This window comes from Salvelinus fontinalis, chromosome 8 (genome assembly GCF_029448725.1).
Source record: "Salvelinus fontinalis isolate EN_2023a chromosome 8, ASM2944872v1, whole genome shotgun sequence".
NCBI lineage: Eukaryota > Metazoa > Chordata > Actinopteri > Salmoniformes > Salmonidae > Salvelinus > Salvelinus fontinalis.
Window position 1 is genome coordinate 18,246,283 of NC_074672.1, and position 25,453 is coordinate 18,271,735.

Below are 25,453 nucleotides of genomic sequence, written 5' to 3' on the forward strand. Positions count from 1 at the left end.
TGGACGATACTGTAGAGGGAAAAGTACAGGCAGTGGACGATACTGTAGAGGGAAAAGTACAGGCAGTGGACGATACTGTAGAGGGAAAAGTACAGGCAGTGGACGATACTGTAGAGGGAAAAGTACAGGCAGTGGACGATACTGTAGAGGGAAAAGTACAGGCAGTGGACGATACTGTAGAGGGAAAAGTACAGGCAGTGGACGATACTGTAGAGGGAAAAGTACAGGCAGTGGACGATACTGTAGAGGGAAAAGTACAGGCAGTGGACGATACTGTAGAGGGAAAAGGAGACAAAATCAAACTTTGTTTGTTTTCTTCATTTTTTTCTTTTTTTATTATTTTACAGCAGAAAGAATATAAAGCATTCAGAAAACATCTTCCATATTTTAAGGGCATTTCAAAACGTTTTGCATGGCTTCAGCAGCTGAAATCTCTTATTATTATTTTTTTTTACATATCCATCGAGTCAGTGACACTTGTACATGCACAATTACAAAAACAAAACTAACAAACAAGAAAGAGGGGGAAGAAAAAGAGGAGAAAGCAATACACATTAGGAGAACGGAAAAAAGGAGTGGTTGAAATAATAGGGGAAGGAAAGAAAGAGAGGGTCACAACAGGGAGAGACAGAGAGAAAGACAGTTATAGAGGAGAGGAAAATGTATCTAACACTAGTTCACATGCAAAGTGTCGAGGAACCACGACTTTGTTTAAAGAAGGGCCATTGTTTTTCTTCTTGGTTTGGAATTGATGAAAACGTGCAGTTCGGTAAAGGGTGCCATACAATTGCTGTCCATAAACTACTGAATGCTTGTCTTGCAATACTGGCATTTGCATAAGAGTACGTCAACTAAATGTGTCCAATCATTTTTATCTTCACTAGGTCTATAGGTCTCCACAAAATAATGCTTATTGCTCTGTGTCCACAAGTGGAAAAGGTTGTGAGATGGTTTCTGCTCTGTGGTCCTGATGTGCCTACCTTTCAGTAGTTTGGGTGCATTGACAAAGGTAGAGGAGGAAAGGTAGTCTCTCAGGTCAATTAGCAGAGTGTAATGAAGGTAATCAAATCCATATGAAGTGCCTGTTTCTATAGCTAACCTGTCATACCATCCAGAAAATGGCTGTCAGCCATTCCTGAAGGGCTTTTTTTCTGAAACAACTGTCCCTTTAATATCTGGTCATCTTCAACTGCCTCAAAGTCTCAGGAAGACCCCCTCAAATGTTTCAACATGTAATCACCCATATCTTAACTGAGATGAAATGTATAACTGAGAATAACTCGATAGACTATTTGAAGCTGTGTGTGATATTTTTATATAGCAAGTCCTTGTTTTACTGAGAAACATCAAGTCAGAGGAGGTCAAAGGTTGAAATGTTACTATACTCATTAGCATAGTCTATAAAAGAAAGTTAAGCATTCCCATTAGACTTTAAGCCATAGTGTCCCATAATGCAAACTCCTTTCTGTCTGAGCTATAGCCAAGACAGAAATAATTGACCGTACTGTCAATTGTGATCAACTTGTCTCAATTATAATTAGCTACACTACAATGTTTTGTATCCCCTATTTTTGATTTAGTGTCCTTACATCTCTCCTCAGTTCAGCTTACTTCTCTGAGAGGAAATGGATAACAGCAATGTATCCAGGATCATAGTAATCATTTGCCTGTGTTGACCAGAAAGCTCTGCTGAGGGGCGTTGCATCTTCCTATTTCAATACAGTATGTCCTCTCTCTGCAGTGAATCACCAATCAGTGTCCTGCTCCACTTCCTCCTCCCCATTTTGGCACCCTGAGTAAAAGACGGAAGGGAGGTCAGCCGTTCCCTAGGACTAGGAGCAGGCTAGGAAAATAACACATGATGAGCTCCATCTGCTGAACTGTGTACAAGTGATACTGACTGTGCCTTGACATACCTATCTGTATATCTGGATGTGTCCAGTGCAGTGTACTGTTTCCTGTGTGTGTGTGTGTGTGTGTGTGTGTGTGTGTGTGTGTGTGTGTATTGTTGTCTAGTAAAATACTTGCAGTATACTGCCAAAAGAGTGTCCAAACGGTTCAGGTATTTGAAGTTGAGAGCACACTATCTCTAGATCCAAATGAATGAAAAATAAAATGTGTTAAAAAAAAGTTTAAACTTGCTTCTAGAAAAACTTGCCCTCATGCTACCCCTGGAAATATGGTCAGTAAATACTGCAGATTGATCATAGTTTGTATTTTAAGGGTTCTCCTCTTCCCTCCAATCACATGCCCTCCGTCTTTCAGAGTTCTGTGACACGTCAAACCAACGTTCTTCGTTTTACAGAACAGCAAGTCTTTAAAAGTCTGACTACCGATTCTAGAAAAATAAGCATGCTTTGGGTGCAGTTCAGTCACCCAGTTAACTATTTTACCCATGCAAGCATAATAAAACCTTCTCATATGGCCACAGCAGTGTATTGGCTGGCATTCTTACCACTACCAGAATGATGAATGCAAGGCAATAAAACCACAGAAGTTATGGAATCTAATTCTCATGGTTTCAACAGGCAGTTCCAATAGAAAATGAAAACACTTAGAATGTTGACAAGATGGAACGCGCTCCGTGGGTTAAGGGAACACTGCCACCTGACTGATCTTGGTGATGGTTTTGGATTGATATATTGTATGTACTTGATATACAGTAGTCCTAAAGAATGATGGATCACTTGCTATTGGTATCTCCAAAGCCATGTTTTCCTCCTTAGGTACCTTGCATGCTTCCTGACATTGGCTTTGTGCGATCAATCAGGATATGATTAGGCACTTTCTACATAAACACTCTGAAAATAGGTTTACATATCAAGTCTCTGTGAAATAAACACAAACATACAGACAAATAAACCCAGAGGTACATAAAAATAAAAACATCAGAACAGCCAACAGTGTCTGAGATGAAATTCAGCAATTAAAACAACAAAATGTAATTGTCCAATGGCATGTTCTTATAGGAATATAATATATTTCAGCAAAACTGCAAGAACCAGCAGACACTTATGGACTAGGATGAATACCATTGGATAGTCTCTATCATGCATTCATAGATACAGTATAATCAACTGGTATCAATGGGTCTGTTCCCACATCCCACATTTCATTTCATCATCTTTCAAACACTGCCCTCACATATCCCATTATGAACCAGACACATACATTGTATTCTTCCTCAGAAGTTGCTATAATAGTAGTGGTGCATCTTGTTACGTTTACAGATCACTCCCTTTGGCTCATTGACTTAGCTGCAATGATCCATAACGGTTCATGTGTTTCCCCATAACCCCATCCGTTCTTTTTTTTTTTAGCACTTTCGATTGTTTAAAGTGTTCCTTCTGCAAGTAAATGACTCATTTACTTTTACAAAGAATACCAGCGATGCTACACATCATTCACTGTGGCCACATTACATGTTGACAATAAATAATTCTGGTCTGTCCAGACCCTGACAGCCTTGGTAAAGTTAAGCTTCAGCCCAAACTTAAAAACAAATGTCTTGTGTCAGCAGTTTGATAAGTTGATATCGTCTATTTCATCACCTGTGAGTTGTCCTATGAAACACATGTTCAATCAACCTCAATTATAAAAAATAAAAAAACAGGGCTGAGATTCCCATAGACAAGGTTGCCATTTACAATCTTTATATGAACACAATCCATACGAACATGCTAAGAGACATTGACACCACAACGCTTCTCTTATACGGATAAAATAAAGCACACATTTCTTTTGCATTTGAAATGTTACTGACAAAGTGATCCCTGTGTATTTGGTGATGATGGCAAAATAATCTTGGGTTGTTCCGACGTGTGATAATGGATGAGAAACGAGAGACTTAAAAGTTGCTGTAGAAATATTTCTCCCTCTGCAATGTGTATCTCTATCTGTGATTCACTGCCAGTCGTGATGGGACCTTGTGGTCTTCAATGCTAGTGTCTATTTCATTGTATGATTATCTGTTCTGATAAGATTAACTTAATTCTCTTGTTAAGCAATATAGCATTCACATTACTTGGCACCATTGGCAAAAGATTCTTGGTAGCCCAAAACAAAAATGTAAACATAACCATAATTGTCTTAAGATAATTTTGCAGATTTCTCCTATCTCTAAATACATTATATATATTTTTTTTACTTTTTAGTATTCGCAATAATGTCATGCTTTAGCAAAATGTTCTTCTCAAGAACAATCAAAATAAAATAAAATACTCTTATAGTGAAATAGTTAGAATCATTTTACAGAGCATAGCCACTACTGCTTTTGTTTAGTGTTTTTTAAACCTTTGTTCATGTTTTTCATGCACATAGCTCATTTTTATCCCAGGTATTTACACTATATACAATCAATACAACCATACTTCTTAGGCATTCAAACAAAACTATACAAATATTCTGTTTTTGTCTCGTACCTGTTTTTGACCCCTTTTTAATGAATAAAATAATATATTTCTAAAATACAATCCCCTTTGGGTAAATGTTTTCCCTACGTACCTTCAGCCTTCTTTATATACAGAAACCGCTCAATTGTCAAAAATATGGATTTGTCTAACCCCTATTTTGGGACTAGCTTAGGGACCCCTCAAAGAATCTCTAAGACGTCAAGGCAATGTATGTGATCTTCCCCTCAAAAGCCCTCACAGGCCCTGAAGTTCATTTAAAAAGAACAACAATAACCTTCATGACTGTTATCATTACAACACAAAAGAGGCAAGTTTTCTTTCTTTTTAGAATACTGAGTAAACAAATAAGGCAAATAAAAAAGAAAAGAAGAGGACAATGTTGGTATCATTCAGTAATTAGAGGGTATGAATGACTCTTGGGGAAGTAGGTGGGTACATGGGAGACTCTGTTGCATTTTAACATGAAGACAAACGCAAAACATTGAAAAACAGAGGTTACAGACCTAATTTCAAGCACGCAGGCGAAGACTTTCACCCATAGGCATGCACATTTGATAAAATAGACAACACATAATTTTTAGGAGACAAGTCAGTTATACCGGTAATGGGTATAAGCACGGAACAGATTCAAGCAAAGAGGAATTAAACATATATTTTTTAAAAACCACACAATTGAATCCCTTTATCTCTTGCCTCACAGTGCCCCCTAAACAAAGATAACAAAATAAGTCATTATTTTAATAAGCCCCGCCCATTCCTTCACCCCTCCTACATTCATATGCAGCCCCACCCCTTCGGACTGACTGGCGGAGTAGAACACAGCGTAACAGAAGGACGCTTGATCTATTTTCAGTTACTATACTGAATGTATTCACCTACTGTTGATAGGGAGAGTAAGTTTGCAAATGGATCAATATATTACCGAGAATGTTTGGTTCATTAGATGACATGTTTTCTCCTTCAAATGGATGAATCAGTTCACTTAAAAAATTATGAAATACAATTAGAGCCATGTCCCAATGTGTTTCTGTAATGTTTCCTTATGTTCTGGCCGGCGTCTGTCCTCCATCCTAGGTGTCCTCCATCTTATCCTTTTGGTTTGATCCACTGATGGCAGGGACCTTTTCAACATGTCCAACATTCCTCTTCCTTTACCATCTAAAAACCTAGACTCCGATACTCCCAAAAAGACAAAACAATCCATGAAAAAGTGCAAAAAATGTCATGAAGCTAATGTTCTGCCCCCCACAGCTTCTTCTCCTTTACTTTAGAATTCTACAGAAGAAGTTGCCACTCTCCAACATACACAACGATAGATAAACGTGAAAAATGCTGTTGTTGTTGTACATGTAATAGAAGTGGAATCAGTCACGCTGCCATAGTCGTAATAATAATTGCAGTGTTTTCACTGAACTGTTTATTTTCTTCTCTTGTAAAATGTCTTGGGTACAAAGGGGGGAAAGAAAAGGAGGAGAGTGATGTCACATTGTGAGGGGGCTCTTCTGAGGGTTCTCATGTTCCTTGGCCCTTTTCGATTTGTTCACTCTGAAACACAGACGGAGAGACAGACGTCATTTAAACAGGGGTCTATGATCACCGTCACAGATCAGTTCTCACTGGATGGTGATGTACTCTAATGTCTCAAACCATTCTCCTCCATAGATGACACCATTCCCCTCCATAGAGGACACCATTTCCCTCCATAGAGGATACCATTCCCCTCCATAGAGGACACCATTTCCCTCCATAGAGGACACCATTCCCTTCCATAGAGGACACCATTCCCCTCCATAGAGGACACCATTCCCCTCCATAGAGGACACCATTCCCTCAAGAGAGGACAAGAGACATGGAGATCGACACAGCCCTCGTCAACGGGAGCTGGTGCTGGTCTGGAAAGAAAACACTGATAAATCTGACAACTATCAACATTGATAAAGACTTATTTGGATAAGATCTCGTTCAGTCTAAATGATTCTGTTGAATCACTAAGTCTTACAGCTCACTGAACCCATTCCTTCAATACTCTAGATTTTCTAACAGGTCAACATTGAAACTTGAAAACGATTCTTAAAGCAGTTTGATTTACTTTTAGACTCTTGAGAATATAATGTGATTGAAAAAAGGTGTCTTGATAATTTACCTCTCTCCAAAACAAATCTCAAGAGAGGAAACAGTCCCTTGACAATTCCAACAAATATTTTTGGGGCTGAAAGAGACCATCAAGGCAGGCAGAGGTTAACTAATTGGTTTGTATTTGGAACATTGCTATGCACCAAATAAATGACTTTATCACTCCAGAATTGTGTTTAAATGAGTTTAATCAGAGGACTGTATTATCGTGTCTATCACTAAATGATGAACTACTAACACAATTGAAAACGTAACGCATTCAATTTGCGAAAGAGGAGAACATGTAATAGATATATTCAGACAGAAATATCCTATCCAATCTTGTATTGTGTTTGTATTGCATTATGTACACTGGGAAGTGACAGTACCTTGGCATTCCACTTGTGAACCATGTCCAAACTGAGCCAGAGCCAAACTGACGGCTCAGTAAACACCACACCTAATCAGTGTGTACAATGGACTCAGTAGATCTCACCGTACTGTAAGTCATTAGCCAATTACTGTGTTATATCATAATCAATATACCTACTGGCCCGTGGTGCTTGTACTGCTGACCACAGGAACACTATGACTGGTGTATTTGCTCTGTCTGGCTTTACCTTCTATAACGCTTCTGAGAAAAGTCTGCTCACATGCATTTAGGATGAGTGGACAATGAGTGGATAGGACCAAGGTAATGTCCGTTTTTTACCATTCAGGACCACATTTTTATCACCAAGGACCAGTTTTTACCACTGAGACCAGTTTGGAAACAAGTGTTTTAACTTGTACTTTTAAGTGCTGTCCTCTGGGAATATATTGTACATATTGTTGTATATGTTTTTTACCCAAATAAATTCAATTCGGAATGCGTTACATTTCACATGGGTTTACACGTGTATCAACCCAAAAGTCCTTTAACTCTACAGAGCTCAGTGGTGAGCCCCCACCCACACTGCTATTTCTGTAGGTTTAGTGATTCTCAGTGTGCTACTTCCTCTTCCCCTGGGGTGTGAATCCATTACTGGTACCACTACTGCTGTTCTAACTCCCTGGAGGTGCATGGCAGGGACTTCCCATCGTTTGCTTGGTACTGCTAGTCTGACCTATTTGTGCTATCACATCTTTATAGTACTGTAGCTACCTCACCTGCTCTCAAAGCACAGTAACCCATACCGTACAGTAAGGATTTTTCAGATACAGAGGAAGTTAAGTTATCTAGGGTATAGCCTTATCAACCTAGCAATTTGTCATATAGAGATTGTGCTGATATATTACAATGAATTGATTCACACAATGAATTGATTCATACAATGACTTGATTCATAAATTCAAAATTCCCCCTTGTCTAAGAAGATGAACGACAGTGTTTGTGAGTCATAAAGATGATGACGCTGATGATAACCGTCACACACTGTCGGTATTTTTGTCAATATGCCCGAAGACTTTCCGGGGGAGTAGTCGGACAGACAAACCGTTTCCACCCATGAAGAATTTCTTCAATATTTTCAGTGATGACGCAAGTGTCATTGAACCAGGCTTGAAATAGTCACAGATACCAATGCAATGCCGAAAGGAGCTCGTACAAGACAGTTTCGACAGTTTGAGTGAACAAAACCAAAGGGGATCAAGCCCTCCCTCAACTCTGTGGGGCGCAACAGGACAGACAGTAAGACAGACAGCTGTTTGGGAGAGAACATCCGGTCCATAGCATGCCTGGGGGTACATGTTAAAGAGCAAGGCCCGTAGAGTCATGCAACATAGGAAACATGATAGAGAAAATAACCTTCCGTTCTGTAAATAGGCATTTTCACAACCACATAAATAAAACAGAAGAACAATTCAACTCCTTTCCAGAGAAGAGAAAGAGGTGCCTGTTAAGTGTTGCAGTGACATAGTCATTCATAAGCGGTGGTTAGTTGTTTTAATAAGAGTAAAGTTACGTCTGCTCTGACTCTGAGCTTCTCAGTCAGTCCACCTGTGGCTCCAGTAGGCAGCCATCATGCAAGCAGGCATCAAGCAACAGTGATGGACAAGATACAGGGAGGGGGAGAGAGAGAAAGAGGGAGGGAGAGAGGGAGGGAGAGATGAATGGAAAGAAAGTGAGCGAGAGAGAGAGAGAGAGAGAAAGAGTGAGAGAGAGAGGTCAAGAACTCAGGATATATAACTGTATTGTTAGAGAGAGAGAGGCAGAGACATATAGTGTAGACAGGGAGGAGAGAAAGAGAAGGACGAACTGAGTTGCTGAGGCTGCACTCACCCGCTTGAACAGTCTATGGTCCATCAAGGGGCTTCGCATAAACAGCAAAACAATACCAGACAGCTATTAGCACACAGTAGGCACTGTGAGGGAAGGAATGGGGGCGAGGAGAGGAGAGGTGGGGGCCAAATACAGTGGAGGGGAAGAGGGGGGTGTCTGAAGTGTTGTATATAACCCACCTAGACCTTTTATCAACCCCAAAATAAATAAAATAGACAAATGAAAACAGAGAACTGTCCCTCTCATCTGTGCAGACTCCTTCTTGCCATCTAACGTGTAGTAAACCATTCATATATCTTGCAAATCCCTACACTGAAAGAAGGTATGTATTTGGTAGTGTGTGAATATAACAAACATATTTGGAAACCCATACGAGTTAGTGTTGTGGGTGGGGCTTACCTGTGGCGGCAGCGGCGTAGAAACCTCATGATCTTCCTGGCAGCCTGATCCTGCCTCTTAGTGAGCAGACTACTTCTACAAGACACAAGACAAGAGGGAACATTGGCGTTTGAGAGGGTCCACAATATTCAAAGATACTGTGGTTGTTTGGAGCTAGTGTAGTTTACAATGCTTGTGCTCTTTTTCAACCATGCTTTTAACCTTGACTTTGGAGATTCTGTATAGCATGGATACTGTCCTCTACAGTACTCCAGAGACTTGGTGTCTTCATCAATATAAAACATATTTACAGAAGTCGTATGTTCAAAATCTCAACCAATTATGCATGAACACAGAAGGCCACTATGATCCTAGGGACTGAAAATGGGACTGCGGTCGTTCGTCCCTTATAAATTGATTTCCCCAAGTGAAGTCTGCAACGTTAAAGCGGCAGTCAGCAGTTCCCTTCTCCCCACCCCTGTTCCATAAAAAAGCTGAGGGATGGGGCTAGAGAAATGTACCACTCTCAAATTCATAGATGAACTAAGCTCATGAGGCATTTATAAGTTATATTCTTCAAGAATCATGGGTATATATCATTCATTTATAAGTGCCAAAATAGATGTAACAACTGCAGAATACCACTATCCTGTAATGAGGCCCGCCTCCTGTATCTGTGTATTACTGTGTGTGTATCTGTGTATTACTGTGTGTGTATTACTGTGTGTGTATCTGTGTATTACTGTGTTTGTATTACTGTGTGTGTATCTGTGTATTACTGTGTGTGTATCTGTGTATTACTGTGTGTGTATCTGTGTATTACTGTGTGTGTATTACTGTGTGTGTATCTGTGTATTACTGTGTGTGTATTACTGTGTGTGTATCTGTGTATTACTGTGTGTGTATTACTGTGTGTGTATCTGTGTATTACAGTGTGTGTATTACTGTGTGTGTATTACTGTGTGTGCATTACTGTGTGTGTGTATTACTGTGTGTGTATCTGTGTATTACTGTGTGTGTATTACTGTGTGTGTATTACTGTGTATGTATCTGTGTATTACTGTGTATTACTGTGTGTGTATCTGTGTATTACTGTGTGTGTATCTGTGTATTACTGTGTGTGTATCTGTGTATTACTGTGTGTGTATTACTGTATGTGTATTACTGTGTGTGTATCTGTGTATTACTGTGTGTGTGTATTACTGTGTGTGTATTACTGTGTGTGTATCTGTGTATTACTGTGTGTGTATTACTGTGTGTGTATTACTGTGTGTGTATCTGTGTATTACTGTGTGTGTATCTGTGCATTACTGTGTGTGTATTACTGTGTGTGTATTACTGTGTGTGTATCTGTGTATTACTGTGTGTGTATCTGTGTATTACTGTGTGTGTATCTGTGTATTACTGTGTGTGTATCTGTGTATTACTGTGTGTGTATTACTGTGTGTGTATCTGTGTATTACTGTGTGTGTATCTGTGTATTACTGTGTGTGTATCTGTGTATTACTGTGTGTGTATCTGTGTATTACTGTGTGTGTATCTGTGTATTACTGTGTGTGTATCTGTGTATTACTGTGTGTGCATCTGAGTGTGTATTACTGTGTGTGTATCTGTGTATTACTGTGTGTGTATCTGAGTGTGTATTACTTTGTGTGTATCTGTGTATTACTGTGTGTGTATATGTGTATTACTGTGTGTGTATCTGAGTGTGTATTACTGTGTGTGTATCTGTGTATTACTGTGTGTGTATCTGTGTATTACTGTGTGTGTATCTGTGTATTACTGTGTGTGTATCTGAGTGTGTATTACTGTGTGTGTATCTGTGTATTACTGTGTGTGTATCTGTGTATTATTGTGTGTGTATTACTGTGTGTGTATTACTGTGTGTGTATTACTGTGTGTGTATTACTGTGTGTGTATTACTGTGTATTACTGTGTGTGTATCTGTGTATTACTGTGTGTGTATCTGTGTATTACTGTGTGTGTATCTGAGTGTGTGTCAATGCGTTTAGCTACTTGAGGTTATGCTGCTGTATGTTTGTGTGTGTGTTATTTTAATCAATAAGGCATGAGGGGGTGTGGTATATGGCCAATATACGGCCAAGGGCTGTTGTTAAGCACGATGCAACGCGGAGTGCCTAGATACAGCCCTTAGCCGTGGTATATTGGCCATATACCACAACCCCTGAGTTGCCTTATTGCTATTATAAACCGTTTACCAACATAATTAGAGAAGTAAAAATAAATGTTTTGTCATACCCGTGGCTGTCAGCCAATCAGCATTCAGGGCTCGAACCACCTAGTTTATAATGTGTATTTAACAACCTGAGTTTGTGTTGCTATGTTTCAGTGTGAGTGTGCTACTGTGTGTGTGTGTGTGTGTGTGTGTGTGTGTGTGTGTGTATGTGTGTGTGTGTGTGTGTGTGTGTGTGTGTGTGTGTGTGTGTGTGTGTGTGTGTGTGTTGCTGTGTGTGTGTCACGGATCCCCCCGGTACTGCTGCTCATTCTGTTCACCAGTTCCGGAGGTCGACGTCACTGGCCTTCTAGGCTGCACTGAACTGTGTTTGTATAAATGTGCCCTTAGTTTCCCCATTGGCTGTTGATTATTGTTCCCATGTCCGTTGGTCGTATGAGTATCTATGCATTGTCTCAACCTGTGCTGCGTGCTTTATATATTGTGTATTACGGGTCTCGTCCTGTGTCGTTCTATGAGGTTTACCCTCGCTCTTCTGTTTGGGTACAGCCCAGTGTTTTGTATACGTGTTTGTTTTGGGTGTATTAAAAACCCCTATTGTGTATTCCTGCACCTGTCTCCAAAATCCTTTATACCAGTGTGACAGTGTGTTTAGCTACCTACGTTTGTGTTGCTGTGTGTGTGTGTGTGTGTGTGTGTGTGTGTGTGTGTGTGTGTGTGTGTGTGTGTGTGTGTGTGTGTGTGTGTGTGTGTGTGTGTGTGTGTGTATACATACCTGAGTTTATGTTGCACCAGGGCGGCGGCGGCTCCTCTGCGGTGGGGCCTGAGCCTGCCAAACTCCTTGTAGCCGCGGTAGTATTGCTGGATCAGCACGGCCGCCCGCCTGCTCTGCTGGAACTTCTTCTGCTCATGGTAGCTGCGGAACTTACTCTGGATAAGAATGGCGGCCTGCGTCATCTTCTTATAAAGTGCATACTGCCACCGAGAGGACCAGAGAGAGCAGGAGACGGAGGGTCAGGAACAGGAGGTTTGGAAACCATGGCCTCAAATGCACACATCTCTTGTCTGATTCACACTATACAGCCAAATCAAGTCAAGCCAAACAGGGCTGACCTGGTGACGCATTCACTCTAGTTTCTGGAACCGTGCTGGAAAAGATAGACTAGCCAGTACGGTTAAGGTTGGCCCTAGTGTGTGAATCAGGCACAATACTATATAACTGGACTTAGGAAAGGTGCTGATGTAGGTTGAGTATCAATACAACCAAGTCAAGTGTGATGATCAAGTGAACTTAGGTTGCATTGTAAGCACTCTGAGACAGTGAAAATATGTTACCTTCAAGGCTATCCATGTAAGCTTGCAAACAAAGAAAATGTGAGATTGTGAATCACAAAGAGACATGAACAAGGTTCAGTCTGCGCCTAGAAAGACTAAACTGAATCAAGTTAAAGGCTTTCTAAAAATCCCTAATAAATGTACTGCAATCAGTCCTACATCTATCCACTGTCTGTAAGATAATGCAATATGTAAAAGCATCCAACTATTGAATCTCCATGTGTGTGCCCAGCCTACCTGTTTGTACTTCTTGTAACAACGCTGAATGACGGCCGCAGCTACTTCCTGTTGATCTCTGAATGGGCGTCCCTGTGAGAGAGTAGGAGAGGTCAGAAGTCAGAGTATAGGAAGTGGCGTAGTCTATTATAGAGCACCACGGCTCCCTGAGGTCTCTTCCTGGGCCCAGGGCCCTGGTTGTCTGGAGGACAGAGGGAGGACCTGGGGTTGAAGAGGCTGCGGGAGAGGCTCCATCCTGGGCTGGGAGAGAAGAGAGGTAGGTGGTGGTGCCAGCACAGAGTTCTTCTCCTCCCCAGTGTCAGCTGGCAGAGGGGTAGAACAGATGACAGTGAACGACAGTGAACAGTTTGAGACGTGGAAACTCATTAAAGCTAGCCATGGGGGGGGGGGGGGGTAGCAAGGTGAGGCGTGGGGAGGCTGGGCAGGGTATGTGGAGCTGGTTAAGGACAGGAAGCAGCGGGCTCCACACACATCATTTAGAGTAAGAGAGAGAAGAGAAAGGGAGAGAGAGCTTACAGGGAGCAGGGAAAAGGGAGCAGTGCAGTCGTTCCTTAAAGCAAGGCCATGCTCTGCTCAAAGCAGTCCTTTCCCATGCTGAAACCACAGGGACCACAGAGTTTGAGTGTGTCTTAGTGAGACACGCACAGAGAGAGGAAGATATGAGTGTTAATTAACATAATCCATTGATGATTACTGGGTGAGGGTCCTCACAGCAAAGATAATGTCTTGTGCACTCAGCACACTCTGACACAGACCAGGACATAGTTCTGTTCATATAGTAACCTTTCCAGATTCAAGGGACCCATTCATCATTTCACCTGATAACATTAAGGTCAACACCACATCAACATAGAGTGCCAGTCCTAACAGAGATGCTGTACATTGTTTAGGACAGCAGGTATGATACTGTGTGTGGTACCTCATCCAGGCCTGTACCTTGTACTTGCGGAAAGCAGTTTGGACCAGACGGGCGGCCTCGTACAGCTCCCTCTGCTCAGGGTCGGACAGGGTGAGCTGGGCCAGGTCTCTCTCCACCTTGCTGTTGGAGGCCTGGAGGAACTCGCTCCAGTCGGCCGGGGGGGGCAGGGTGGGCCTCTCCATGGACCCCTCCCTCAGGGGAGACCCCCCTGGGCTGGAGGACGGAGCGAGAGGTCCACTGTACAGAGATCTGAAGGAAGACAGAGAGGGAGGGGCAGGGGGTTGGAGGTGACACTTTAAAAAGTAATTAGCTAAGCATTGCTGTCAGAAATGTAGTACCAATACACTACTGCTATGCCATGCACAGGAAATCTTCTGCAAAACATTTATGGTCCGTTTCCCAGATCAGAATTAAGCCTACATATTCTCCATTGAGCATGCTTTTTAGACTAGATATAGACTTAATCTGGGTACAGAAAACCAGACCAGATCACATTCAGTCCAGAGTGTGGCTCTGCTGTGTTGCTTACCGTAGATGTATAATGCTGGGCAGCTGTTCCACGTCTCCGAGGTAACTGGCCAACCAGCTCATGGTGTTGCTGACCCCAGTACTGTCCAGGGGCACCCCGTCCAGGGCCACAAAGTTCTCCCTCTTGATCCTCTCTGGGGTCGCCTCAATGATGTGCTCTGCCAGAGTCATCATGTTCACCTGCAGGGGGAGAATCCCCCAGGATTGAATATACTGCAGATCACACACTTAGCACATTGGTACCTTATTGTCTGTCGGTTTGTTCTGTTGCTTTACAATGACGTGCTTTTTGGTTCCGGTGCATCACAATGTGGCAGGAAGGATGCGTCATTACATCCCCATTTCCTCTTAGATGTTTGCAAGTTTAGAATGACTTCTAAGAAACAATGAACATTAAACATGACAACGATCGTGATCGTGACAATGAAGACGATGGTTGTTATCAGTGTGCTTCCCTCATCTCCCAGGCTCATCTCCCAGGCTCATCTCCCAGGCTCATCTCCCAGGCTCATCTCCCAGGCTCAGCCTCAGTGTGACTGTGATGGATGGCAGAGGGCTCTCCTGGCTGTGAGAGCCGATCAATGGATGGAGTTTATTATGTGGTGATGGAGGTCCACCCACTGCCGGAGAGGCCTGTGTATGTGGGTGTGTGTGTTGACTTCACACGTCAGGGGATCCAGTGGCACGGCCCAACAGAGCTGCCAGCGGTCAATCACAATCTTCTTGTCATGTATATTCACTGGTAGTCCAGATCTACAGACGTGAGGTCCATACTATGACGTGCTATGGATAGTGTTGTCTGGTAAACAAGTGTGAATGTCTGTGCAATGAGCAGGCCAATAGACAGGGTTGGCAGTGCAGTGAGTGGTAAACAGTAGAGTCACTGTCTTGAGTAAATATATGGTAAAAAGCAACTATCTCCAGTAAAGATATGATAAAGAGTAACTAGAGTAAAGAGACAGTAGAGAGTAGGGTGAGTTAACTGACCTGCAGGTCGTTCATCTGTGTCATACAGTCCTGGTTCTCCAGATCTTCTCTGTAGGACAGCAGCTCAGTGCTCACCATCTCTCTCTCAGCCATCACCAGCATGTTCCCCAGCTGTTCCCTCTGTCTCAGCCTGCTAGCCAGCTTCTCCTTTCCCAGGCTGCTGCCCCCAGAGCCCCCCGAGCCCTTCCTGCCTGAGCCCCCACTGGAGAAACCCTCCCTGGAGCGCCACTTGGCTCCTCCAGCTTCTCCAGCACTTCCCCCACCGGAGAGGCTCTTGTCTGGGCTGAGGCCCTCATGGGACAGGCTCTTGGGGCTGAAGGACAGCTTGTGTAGCTGCTGCTGCTCCAGGCTCAGTGGGACAGACATGGCCTTGTCGGGCCGGGCCTGGAACATCTCTGGGTTGGGCTTGTGTTTCTTGGCCAGGGGCAGGTCTCGCTGGCACTCACTGCTGTAGTAGTTGGAGGGCTCGGATCGTGGCCTTCTCAAGTCTGCAGAAGGGATACAAGATACTATTTTAGAGACATTTAAACAAACAATATTTCCAAAACTATTTTATCTAAAGCTCTTTTCTATTGTCCCTTAACCCCACTGATACCAGTGTGGGGCCTCAGTTACTGCCTCTCCTGTCCTCCAGTCTGCTCTGACCTGGGTTGAGGTTGCTCGAGGTGGCGCCTCCTTTCTTCCCGCCGGGCGCCATTACGCCGTCGCTGGCCCATGTGACCATCCAGCTGTCTGAGGTGGGAGCGTCGTGGGGGGTGGGGGAGAAGGACATGCGTGTGGTGGGGGGCAGAGGTGCAGGGGGCTGCTGTTCCTCTCTCTGCAGCTGCTCCAGACACTCGGCCAGCTTGGTGTGGCCGCGGGAGCGGGCGATGGACAGGGGCAGGCGTCCCAAGGAGTCAGGGATGGCCAGGGCCCGTCGGTCCCATTTATACAGGACCACTGCCGCTTCCAGGTGACCTAGGGCACACGCCCACATCTGGAGAAAAGACAGCAGTGGCACAGGTCACAGGTCAGAGGAAAGGTGCCAGAATGACTGTGGTAACTTAACATTCTTGGAAAAGTTCATCTTACAATTGAATGATTTATGAAAGTCTGCAGCGTTTGAAAGGTTTTATGGAAGACTTCTGCAGTGGTTTCATGAGATACAGCTCTCTATATCTTACCAGAGGGGTGCAGGAGAAGTGGTCCACATTGAGGGGGTCTACCTCCAACTCCAGGTCAATGCTGTCTGCATGCTTGGTGCTGTTGGAGGATAGAACAGAACACTGTACTCCCAGACTGAACTACATCTGGCTCAACCACAACATTATCTACATAGATTAAAACTTGATTTACAACTTTTGAATACATTATTTCCTGGTCCTAAACCAGTTCCATAATATATATTTATATGTCCCAATGTCTCTCTGTATATTACTATGATAAACAGACAATCAGAGGTGTCTGAGGTTCTCACTCACCGCCACTTGATGAGTGTCTGGATGAGGGTGGCGTAGCCCTGCCCAGCGGCCAGGTGGAGCAGGGTCATGCCCCTGAAGGTCTTGGAGTGGATCAGGTGTTTGGACTTGGCCCAGCAGGCCCGGTTCATCATCTTCTCACACACCACCACCACACGGCTCTCAAAGCTGCTGCCCGCCTGACCCTGCCCTGACACACACTGACAACACAAACACAACAAGGGTTACTTTCAACTACAACACCAACACTTTACAACACCTGACTTCTCAAACAGAAACATACAGTACGTTCTTTCCTTGTAATCCTCCATAAACCAAATATCTACCAAGTACATACAATATCAAAGACATTTCTATATCGCTGAATACATCACAAAGCCATTGCTCCATCAATGAAATAGTGCATTTCCTACAGTATGATTTACTTTACCTGTGTCTGGCTGTTGTTACCACCACCACCTCCTCCTCCACCTGCTCCTGCTCCTCCTCCTGCCCCTGCACCTCCTCCACTGCTCTGCTGGTGATGGGAGGCCATCTCTGCCATCCGTCTCTCCATCTGCTCCAGGCGCTCCAGGATGGACATTCTGAACTGGTTATCTGCAACATAGACACATAACACACGTCAGCATCCATAGACCTACAGTATGGTCACCAGTGAAACCCAGTACTATGGTGCCATATGGTGCCTATGAAGGCATCTGTATAAATCGGAAGGTATCTGCAACCAAGACGCATAAACACGTCGAACAATAACATCAATCATTAACTTCAGCACCACAATTGCACCAATTGAGCACCAATTCAGCACCACACAACACAGATCATCCCGTCTTCAATTTTATCGATTATTTACGAAAAAAATACCTAAAGTTGTATTACAAAAGTAGTTTGAAATGTTTTGGAAAAGTTTACAGGTAACTTTTGAGATATTTTGTAGTCACGTTTCACAAGTTGGAACCGGTGTTTTTTTGGATCAAACGCGCCAAATAAATGGACATTTTGGATATATATCAACGGAATTAATAGAACAAAAGGACCATTTGTGATGTTTATGGGACATATTGGAGTGCCAACAACAGAAGCTTGTCAAAGGTAAGGCATTAATTATATTTTTATTTCTGCGTTTTGTGTCGCGCCTGCAGGGTTGAAATATGCTTCTCTCTCTTTGTTTACTATGATGCTATCCTCAGATAATAGTGTAGCTTTAATTTAGTATCTTCCATGTGTGATTTAATGAAAGTTTGATTTTTATAGTAATTTATTTGAATTTGGCGCCATGCATTTTCTCTAGCTTTTGGCCAAGTGAGACAGTAGCGTCCTGCCTAAACTCAGATTTTTGGATATAAATATGAACTTTACCGAACAAAACATACATGTATTGTGTAACATGAAGTCCTATGAGTGTCATCCGATGAAGATCATCAAAGGTTAGTGATTATTTTTATCTCTATTACTGCTTTTTGTTACTCCTCTCTTTGGCTGGAAAAATGGCTGTGTTTTTCTGTGGCTATGTACTGACCCAACATAATCGCAAGGTGTGCTTTCACCGTAAATCCTTTTTGAAATCAGACATGTTGGCTGGATTCACAACAAGTGTAGCTTTAATTTGGTGTCTTTCATGTGTGATTTCATGAAAGTTAGATTTTTATAGTAATTTATTTGAATTTGGCGCTTTGCATTTTTACTGGCTTTTGGCCAAGTGGGACAGTAGCGTCCCACATATCCCAGAGAAGTTAAATAACCTTTAAGGCCCATCAACCTTGTGTTAATTGCTGCATGCACACTAATTCACTAAAAATACTTTTTTCCTCTAGTAATCTGGACTGGATGATTGACCAGGGAGTGGATGGAGGCTTGGTGAAAGTGTCCACCCCTGCACAAATGCTCACGCACACACGTACGTGTACACATGCTCACGCACACACATACGTGCACAAACGCACACACACACGCACACACACACACACACACGGTCCTAGACACTCTCGGAGGAGAGTCTGCAGATGGACTCTCTCTCCTACTGAGGAACTAACTCTAATCCATTATGACTGAGTTTATCATTCCTGCTGTGTTCTGCCTCTCTTGGCCACATAACACTACCTTTGGCTTATATGGTAGGACGGGCTGAGAGCCAATTTACAAAATCACTCAACAAGCACTCGTCCATAGTCCTTGAGAAAGGCTTTCCATAGATTGACAGATGGAGGCTATTAGGCTGTATAGTTACTAATGCTGCTGGCAAATAGTTTTCCAACCATGAGCAGTGTTAACCAACAGATCTACAACGTGGACTGAAAGAAATGCTTCTGGAATTACTGTTCAAAACATAATAAATGCTGAGTCATTTAAAAGTGCTGAATGCCATAACAGTGAATTACAAGCATACAGTGTATTTTATGCTTGAAGCCACACAAGTAAAATCAAATGATGATGACTAATTGGGGGAAAAACTAGTGGGTAATGGCTAATGGGTAGTGGGTAATGGGTAGTGGGTAATGGGTAATGGGTAATGGGTAGTGGTTAATTGGTAGTGGGTAATGGGTAATGGTTAGTGGGTAGTGGGTAATGGGTAATGGGTAATGGGTAATGGGTAATGGGTAGTGGGTAATGGGTAGTGGTTAATTGGTAGTGGGTAATGGGTAATGGGTAATTGGTAGTGGGTAATGGGTAGTGGGTAATGGGTAATGGGTAGTGGGTAATGGGTAGTGGTTAATTGGTAGTGGGTAATGGGTAATGGTTAGTGGGTAGTGGGTAATGGGTAGTGGGTAATGGGTAGTGGTTAATTTGTAGTGGGTAATGGGTAATGGTTAGAGGGTAGTGGGTAATGGGTAATGGGTAGTGGGTAATGGGTGGTGGTTAATTGGTAGTGGGTAATGGGTAATGGTTAGTGGGTAATGGGTAGTTGGTAATGGGTAGTGGGTAATGGGTAATGGGTAGTGGGTAGTGGTTAATTGGTAGTGGGTAATGGGTAATGGTTAGTGGGTAGTGGATAATGGGTAATGGGTAGTGGGTAATGGGTGGTGGTTAATTGGTAGTGGGTAATGGGTAATGGTTGGTGGGTAATGGGTAGTTGGTAATGGGTAGTGGGTAATGGGTAGTGGGTAATGGGTAGTGGGTAATGGGTAGTGGGTAGTTGGTAATGGGTAGTGGGTAATGGGTAGTGGGTAGTGGGTAATGGGTAGTGGGTAATGGGTAGTGGGTAATGGGTAGTGGGTAGTGGGTAATGGGTAGTGGGTAATGGGTAGTGGGTAATGGGTAGTGGGTAATGGGTAGTGGGTAGTTGGTAATGGGTAGTGGGTAATGGGTAGTGGGTAGTGGGTAATGGGTAGTGGGTAGTTGGTAATGGGTAGTGGGTAATGGGTAGTGGGTAGTGGGTAATGGGTAGTGGGTAATGGGTAGTGGGTAATGGGTAGTGGGTAGTGGGTAATGGGTAGTGGGTAATGGGTAGTGGTTGGAGTAGGACTGCACTCACTGCTCTCCATCAGTTGACATGCAGTTAGTGTGCTTTAGTCCATTACACCAACATAAAGAAGAGAGCTCTATGTTCAAACACACGTACACATCCACACACAGACAGATGCACACATCCACACACACAGACAGACACACACATCCACACACACAGACAGACACACACATCCACACACAGAGACATACACACACACATCCACACACACAGACAGACAGACGCACACATCCACACACACAGACAGACACACACATCCACACACACAGACATACACACAAACATCCACACACACATCCACACACACAGACAGACACACACATCCACACACACAGACAGACGCACACATCCACACACACAGACAGACACACACACACATCCACACACACAGGCAGACACAGACAGACACACACACAGACAGACACACACATCCACACACACACACATCCACACACACAGACAGACACACACACAGACAGACACACACATCCACACACACACACATCCACACACACAGACAGACACACACATCCACACACACAGACAGACACACACACACACAGACATACACAGACAGACATACACACACATCCATATACACAGACAGACACACACATGCACACACACAGACAGACACACACGCACACATCCACACACACACACACACACAGACAGACACACACAGACAGACACACACATCCACACACACAGACAAACACACACATCCACACACACAGACAGACACACACATCCAAAGACACAGACAGACACACACGCACACATCCACACACACAGACAGACACACACATCCACACTCACACTCACACACACACACACACACACACACACACACACACACACACACACACACACACACACACACACACACACACACATGCACACACACAGACAGACACACACGCACACATCCACACACACAGACAGACACACACATGCACACACTCACATGCACACTCGCACACAAACGCACACACAGACCGATGTGCACAGATTGTGGGATGGGATGGGATGGGCACAGTGAGTCCATTGCAGCAGGGAAGGCAGGCAGGGAAGCAGCAGGGAAGGCAGTAGGGAAGGCAGGCAGGGAAGGCAGGCAGGCGGGAAGGCAGCAGTGAAGGCAGTAGGGAAGGCAGTAGGGAAGCAGCAGGGAAGGCAGTAGGGAAGGTAGCAGTGAAGGCAGCGGGGAAGGAAGTAGGGAAGCAGCAGGGAAGGCAGTAGTGAAGGCAGTAGGGAAGGCAGGCAGGGAAGGCAGGCGGGAAGGCAGAAGGGAAGGCGTGTGGAACACTGCATTTGCATTCCTCATTTAACCACAGTGAGGCTGTTTCTGTGGCAACCTGCTACCGAGCGGTAACTAAGTGACAGGAATATGCCTGTGTGTGTATAGTTCCTCTCTCCCCGCGGCATTGGCTTATTGATGAATGGGAAGAGGAAGACTCGGAACACGAGTAGAAAACGGGTCAGAAAATCCCACAATGGAAAAACTACAAACTACAAACATACATACATGTACATCCATTCTCCATCACTACGTCATAATAACGGTCGTACATTATCTTCCTGAGGGGACACTGCAGTAACAACATAATGACTTCCTAAGTGGGGAGCTGCCACAGCAGGGTCCCTGTGACATTTACACTACTGGCGTTTCCTGGCAGTCAGTCTCAGGCAGAAGCTCTCCGCCCTTCAGGGAGTGAATGTCATGCTTGCGTTCACTATACGTCAAGTAATTGTTACTGTTAAAGGAAAAAACATACAGCCAATGGCCAGTAAATTACTTCTATCACTGATGATGTGTAGTAGATCTAGAAAATCCAATGGAGGTTCATCCCACATACACACCATCCTTATGTCTCTCCCCAGCTCTCATCCTGTCACCAGCCACTGCTGACACTTAAATTACAACCCCTCCCCCCCACCATCGTGCTAGCTTTAATCACCTCTCCATAGGTGGCTATGGGCAAAGTGATGATGAGGGCTGCGGAGGTGCATCAGCCAGCCCATACCCTAGTGGTAGGAGGGGGGAGGTAAGGGTCAGAGGGGTTAAGTAGGTCACAGCCCTGTAGCATTTCTAGCCACCAGGGTTATGCTCTCTGAGAGAGGAAGGATGAGAGAGGGAGAGAGGGGGAGAGAGACGGTGGCGGGGACAGGAGGAGAGGACTTAGCGGCAGCAGCAAGCCTGGCTGACATGTCTTTGTTCAGACCTAGTGCTGCAGTGTGCTGCAGTGCAGATGATGTCATCTCAACCTGCTGCCTGCTGCTCTGAATGCGATGCACGTATACTGCAGAGGGAGGAGGGAGGGAGCACAGAGCGGGAGGGAAGGAGGGAGGGAGCACAGAGCGGGAGGGAAGGAGGGAGGGAGCACAGAGCGGGAGGGAAGGAGGGAGGGAGCACAGAGCGGGAGGGAAGGAGGGAGGGAGCACAGAGCGGGAGGGAAGGAGGGAGGGAGCACAGAGCGGGAGGGAAGGAGGGAGGGAGCACAGAGCGGGAGGGAAGGAGGGAGGGAGCACAGAGCGGGAGGGAAGGAGGGAGGGAGCACAGAGCGGGAGGGAAGGAGGGAGGGAGCACAGAGCGGGAGGGAAGGAGGGAGGGAGCACAGAGCGGGAGGGAAGGAGGGAGGGAGCACAGAGCGGGAGGGAAGGAGGGAGGGAGCACAGAGCGGGAGGGAAGGAGGGAGGGAGCACAGAGCGGGAGGGAAGGAGGGAGGGAGCACAGAGCGGGAGGGAAGGAGGGAGGGAGCACAGAGCGGGAGGGAAGGAGGGAGCACAGAGCGGGAGGGAAGGAGGGAGGGAGCACAGAGCGGGAGGGAAGGAGGGAGGGAGCACAGAGCGGGAGGGAAGGAGGGAGGGAGCACAGAGCGGGAGGGAAGGAGGGAGGGAGCACAGAGCGGGAGGGAAGGAGGGAGGGAGCACAGAGCGGGAGGGAAGGAGGGAGGGAGCACAGAGCGGGAGGGAAGGAGGGAAGGAGGGAGCACAGAGCGGGAGGGAAGGAGGGAGGGAGCACAGAGCGGGAGGGAAGGAGGGAGCACAGAGCGGGAGGGAAGGAGGGAGCACAGAGCGGGAGGGAAGGAGGGAGGGAGCACAGAGCGGGAGGGAAGGAGGGAGGGAGCACAGAGCGGGAGGGAAGGAGGGAGGGAGCACAGAGCGGGAGGGAAGGAGGGAGGGAGCACAGAGCGGGAGGGAAGGAGGGAGGGAGCACAGAGCGGGAGGGAAGGAGGGAGGGAGCACAGAGCGGGAGGGAAGGAGGGAGGGAGCACAGAGCGGGAGGGAAGGAGGGAAGGAGGGAGCACAGAGCGGGAGGGAAGGAGGGAAGGAGGGAGCACAGAGCGGGAGGGAAGGAGGGAGGGAGCACAGAGCGGGAGGGAAGGAGGGAGGGAGCACAGAGCGGGAGGGAAGGAGGGAGGGAGCACAGAGCGGGAGGGAAGGAGGGAGGGAGCACAGAGCGGGAGGGAAGGAGGGAGGGAGCACAGAGCGGGAGGGAAGGATGGAGGGAGCACAGAGCGGGAGGGAAGGAGGGAGGGAGCACAGAGCGGGAGGGAAGGAGGGAGGGAGCACAGAGCGGGAGGGAAGGAGGGAGGGAGCACAGAGCGGGAGGGAAGGAGGGAGGGAGCACAGAGCGGGAGGGAAGGAGGGAGGGAGCACAGAGCGGGAGGGAAGGAGGGAGGGAGCACAGAGCGGGAGGGAAGGAGGGAGGGAGCACAGAGCGGGAGGGAAGGAGGGAGGGAGCACAGAGCGGGAGGGAAGGAGGGAGGGAGCACAGAGCGGGAGGGAAGGAGGGAGGGAGCACAGAGCGGGAGGGAAGGAGGGAGGGAGCACAGAGCGGGAGGGAAGGAGGGAGCATGTATCCAGCCAAACAGAACTACAACAACACTCTAACATCACCAATGGTCTGGATGCCAGTTACAATGGTCTGGATGCCAGTTACAATGGTCTGGATGCCAGTTACAATGGTCTGGATGCCAGTTACAATGGTCTGGATGCCAGTTACAATGGTCTGGATGCCAGTTACAATGGTCTGGATGCCAGTTACAATGGTCTGGATGCCAGTTACAATGGTCTGGATGCCAGTTACAATGGTCTGGATGCCAGTTACAATGGTCTGGATGCCTCCCTTGTGCCTTGTTCATCCCTCTCTTGACAGTGTGTAATAGAAGACGTCTACACTGGTCACTAAGGCTGCAGTGACACAGAGCTCTGACTGACAGGGAGCCTGGCACATCATATGAACAGTAGCTGACTAATCCCTTACCCCAGAAAACACATGCAGACATGTATTAGCTGACAAACAGGAGCTGCTCAAACTGGGTTTGTGTGTTTGAGTGAACAACGGTTTTGTTACAAATCAAATGAAGGACAGGCCAACATATTCTCATTCTACATGCTGCTTCATCCTATTCAGCTATGGTTGACAGTTTGAAATACACTATATAACCCCTTAAATGGTTAAGTGAGAAGGGAACAAAAGCACTAGCATAATCACTTCAGGTATAGTCTAAAGCTTCTAGTAATGTGTATGAGGACTTAGAGAACAGCAGCACAGTAGAGAACAGCTCCCTGTCCTAGCTGAGGGACATGAGGACAGGCCACTATCTATTTCACTGCAGATACACACTGCCCAGGTTGAGAAGGTGCAAGCCAGGTACACACACACACAAACGCACGATAGACCGTGTGATATGTGATAGACCGTGAAAACTAGGTACAAGCTCTTATTTGTAGTAAATTAGCTCTCAATGTATAATGTAGTAGCATGGAGTGGAAGGTACATGGAAGGCCACGGGAGACTAGTTAAGCATCAATGATGAATATTCTACACTTTTAGTACAAATACTGAGTCACAATGGTCTGGATGCAAGGCTAACAATACTGAGTTACAATGGTCTGGATGCCAGGCTAACAATACTGAGTTACAATGGTCTGGATGCAAGGCTAACAATACTGAGTCTCAACGGTCTGGATGCCAGGCTAACAATACTGAGTTACAATGGTCTGGATGCAAGGCTAACAATACTGAGTCTCAACGGTCTGGATGCCAGGCTAACAATACTGAGTTACAATGGTCTGGATGCAAGGCTAACAATACTGAGTCTCAACGGTCTGGATGCCAGGCTAACAATACTGAGTTACAATGGTCTGGATGCCAGGCTAAC

The 25,453-nt window shown here is 45.4% G+C and overlaps 1 protein-coding gene across 11 annotated transcripts in view; it reads right to left on the minus strand.

The window, feature by feature from the left end:
* Positions 1–1,298: 1,298 nt before the first annotated feature.
* The window catches only part of camta1a (calmodulin binding transcription activator 1a), a 523,753-nt gene continuing 499,598 nt past the window's right edge, over positions 1,299–25,453 (minus strand). For 5 of the 11 annotated variants that reach the window (XM_055931562.1, XM_055931563.1, XM_055931557.1 and 2 more), the window contains 13 exons: positions 17,250–17,416; positions 16,823–17,019; positions 16,526–16,604; positions 16,008–16,338; positions 15,363–15,850; positions 14,377–14,555; positions 13,865–14,096; positions 12,929–13,000; positions 12,692–12,712; positions 12,132–12,331; positions 9,184–9,258; positions 8,785–8,815; positions 1,299–5,957 (listed from right to left, as the gene is read on the minus strand). In XM_055931562.1, the coding sequence (XP_055787537.1) occupies positions 5,925–5,957; positions 8,785–8,815; positions 9,184–9,258; positions 12,132–12,331; positions 12,692–12,712; positions 12,929–13,000; positions 13,865–14,096; positions 14,377–14,555; positions 15,363–15,850; positions 16,008–16,338; positions 16,526–16,604; positions 16,823–17,019; positions 17,250–17,416 (2,105 nt within the window). In that variant the 3' untranslated portion in view covers positions 1,299–5,924. Of the gene's footprint in view, positions 5,958–8,761; positions 8,816–9,183; positions 9,259–12,131; positions 12,332–12,691; positions 12,713–12,928; positions 13,001–13,864; positions 14,097–14,376; positions 14,556–15,362; positions 15,851–16,007; positions 16,339–16,525; positions 16,605–16,822; positions 17,020–17,249; positions 17,417–25,453 lie in introns of all 11 variants that reach the window. The other 6 variants (XM_055931568.1, XM_055931560.1, XM_055931567.1 and 3 more) reach the window with 5 other exon arrangements.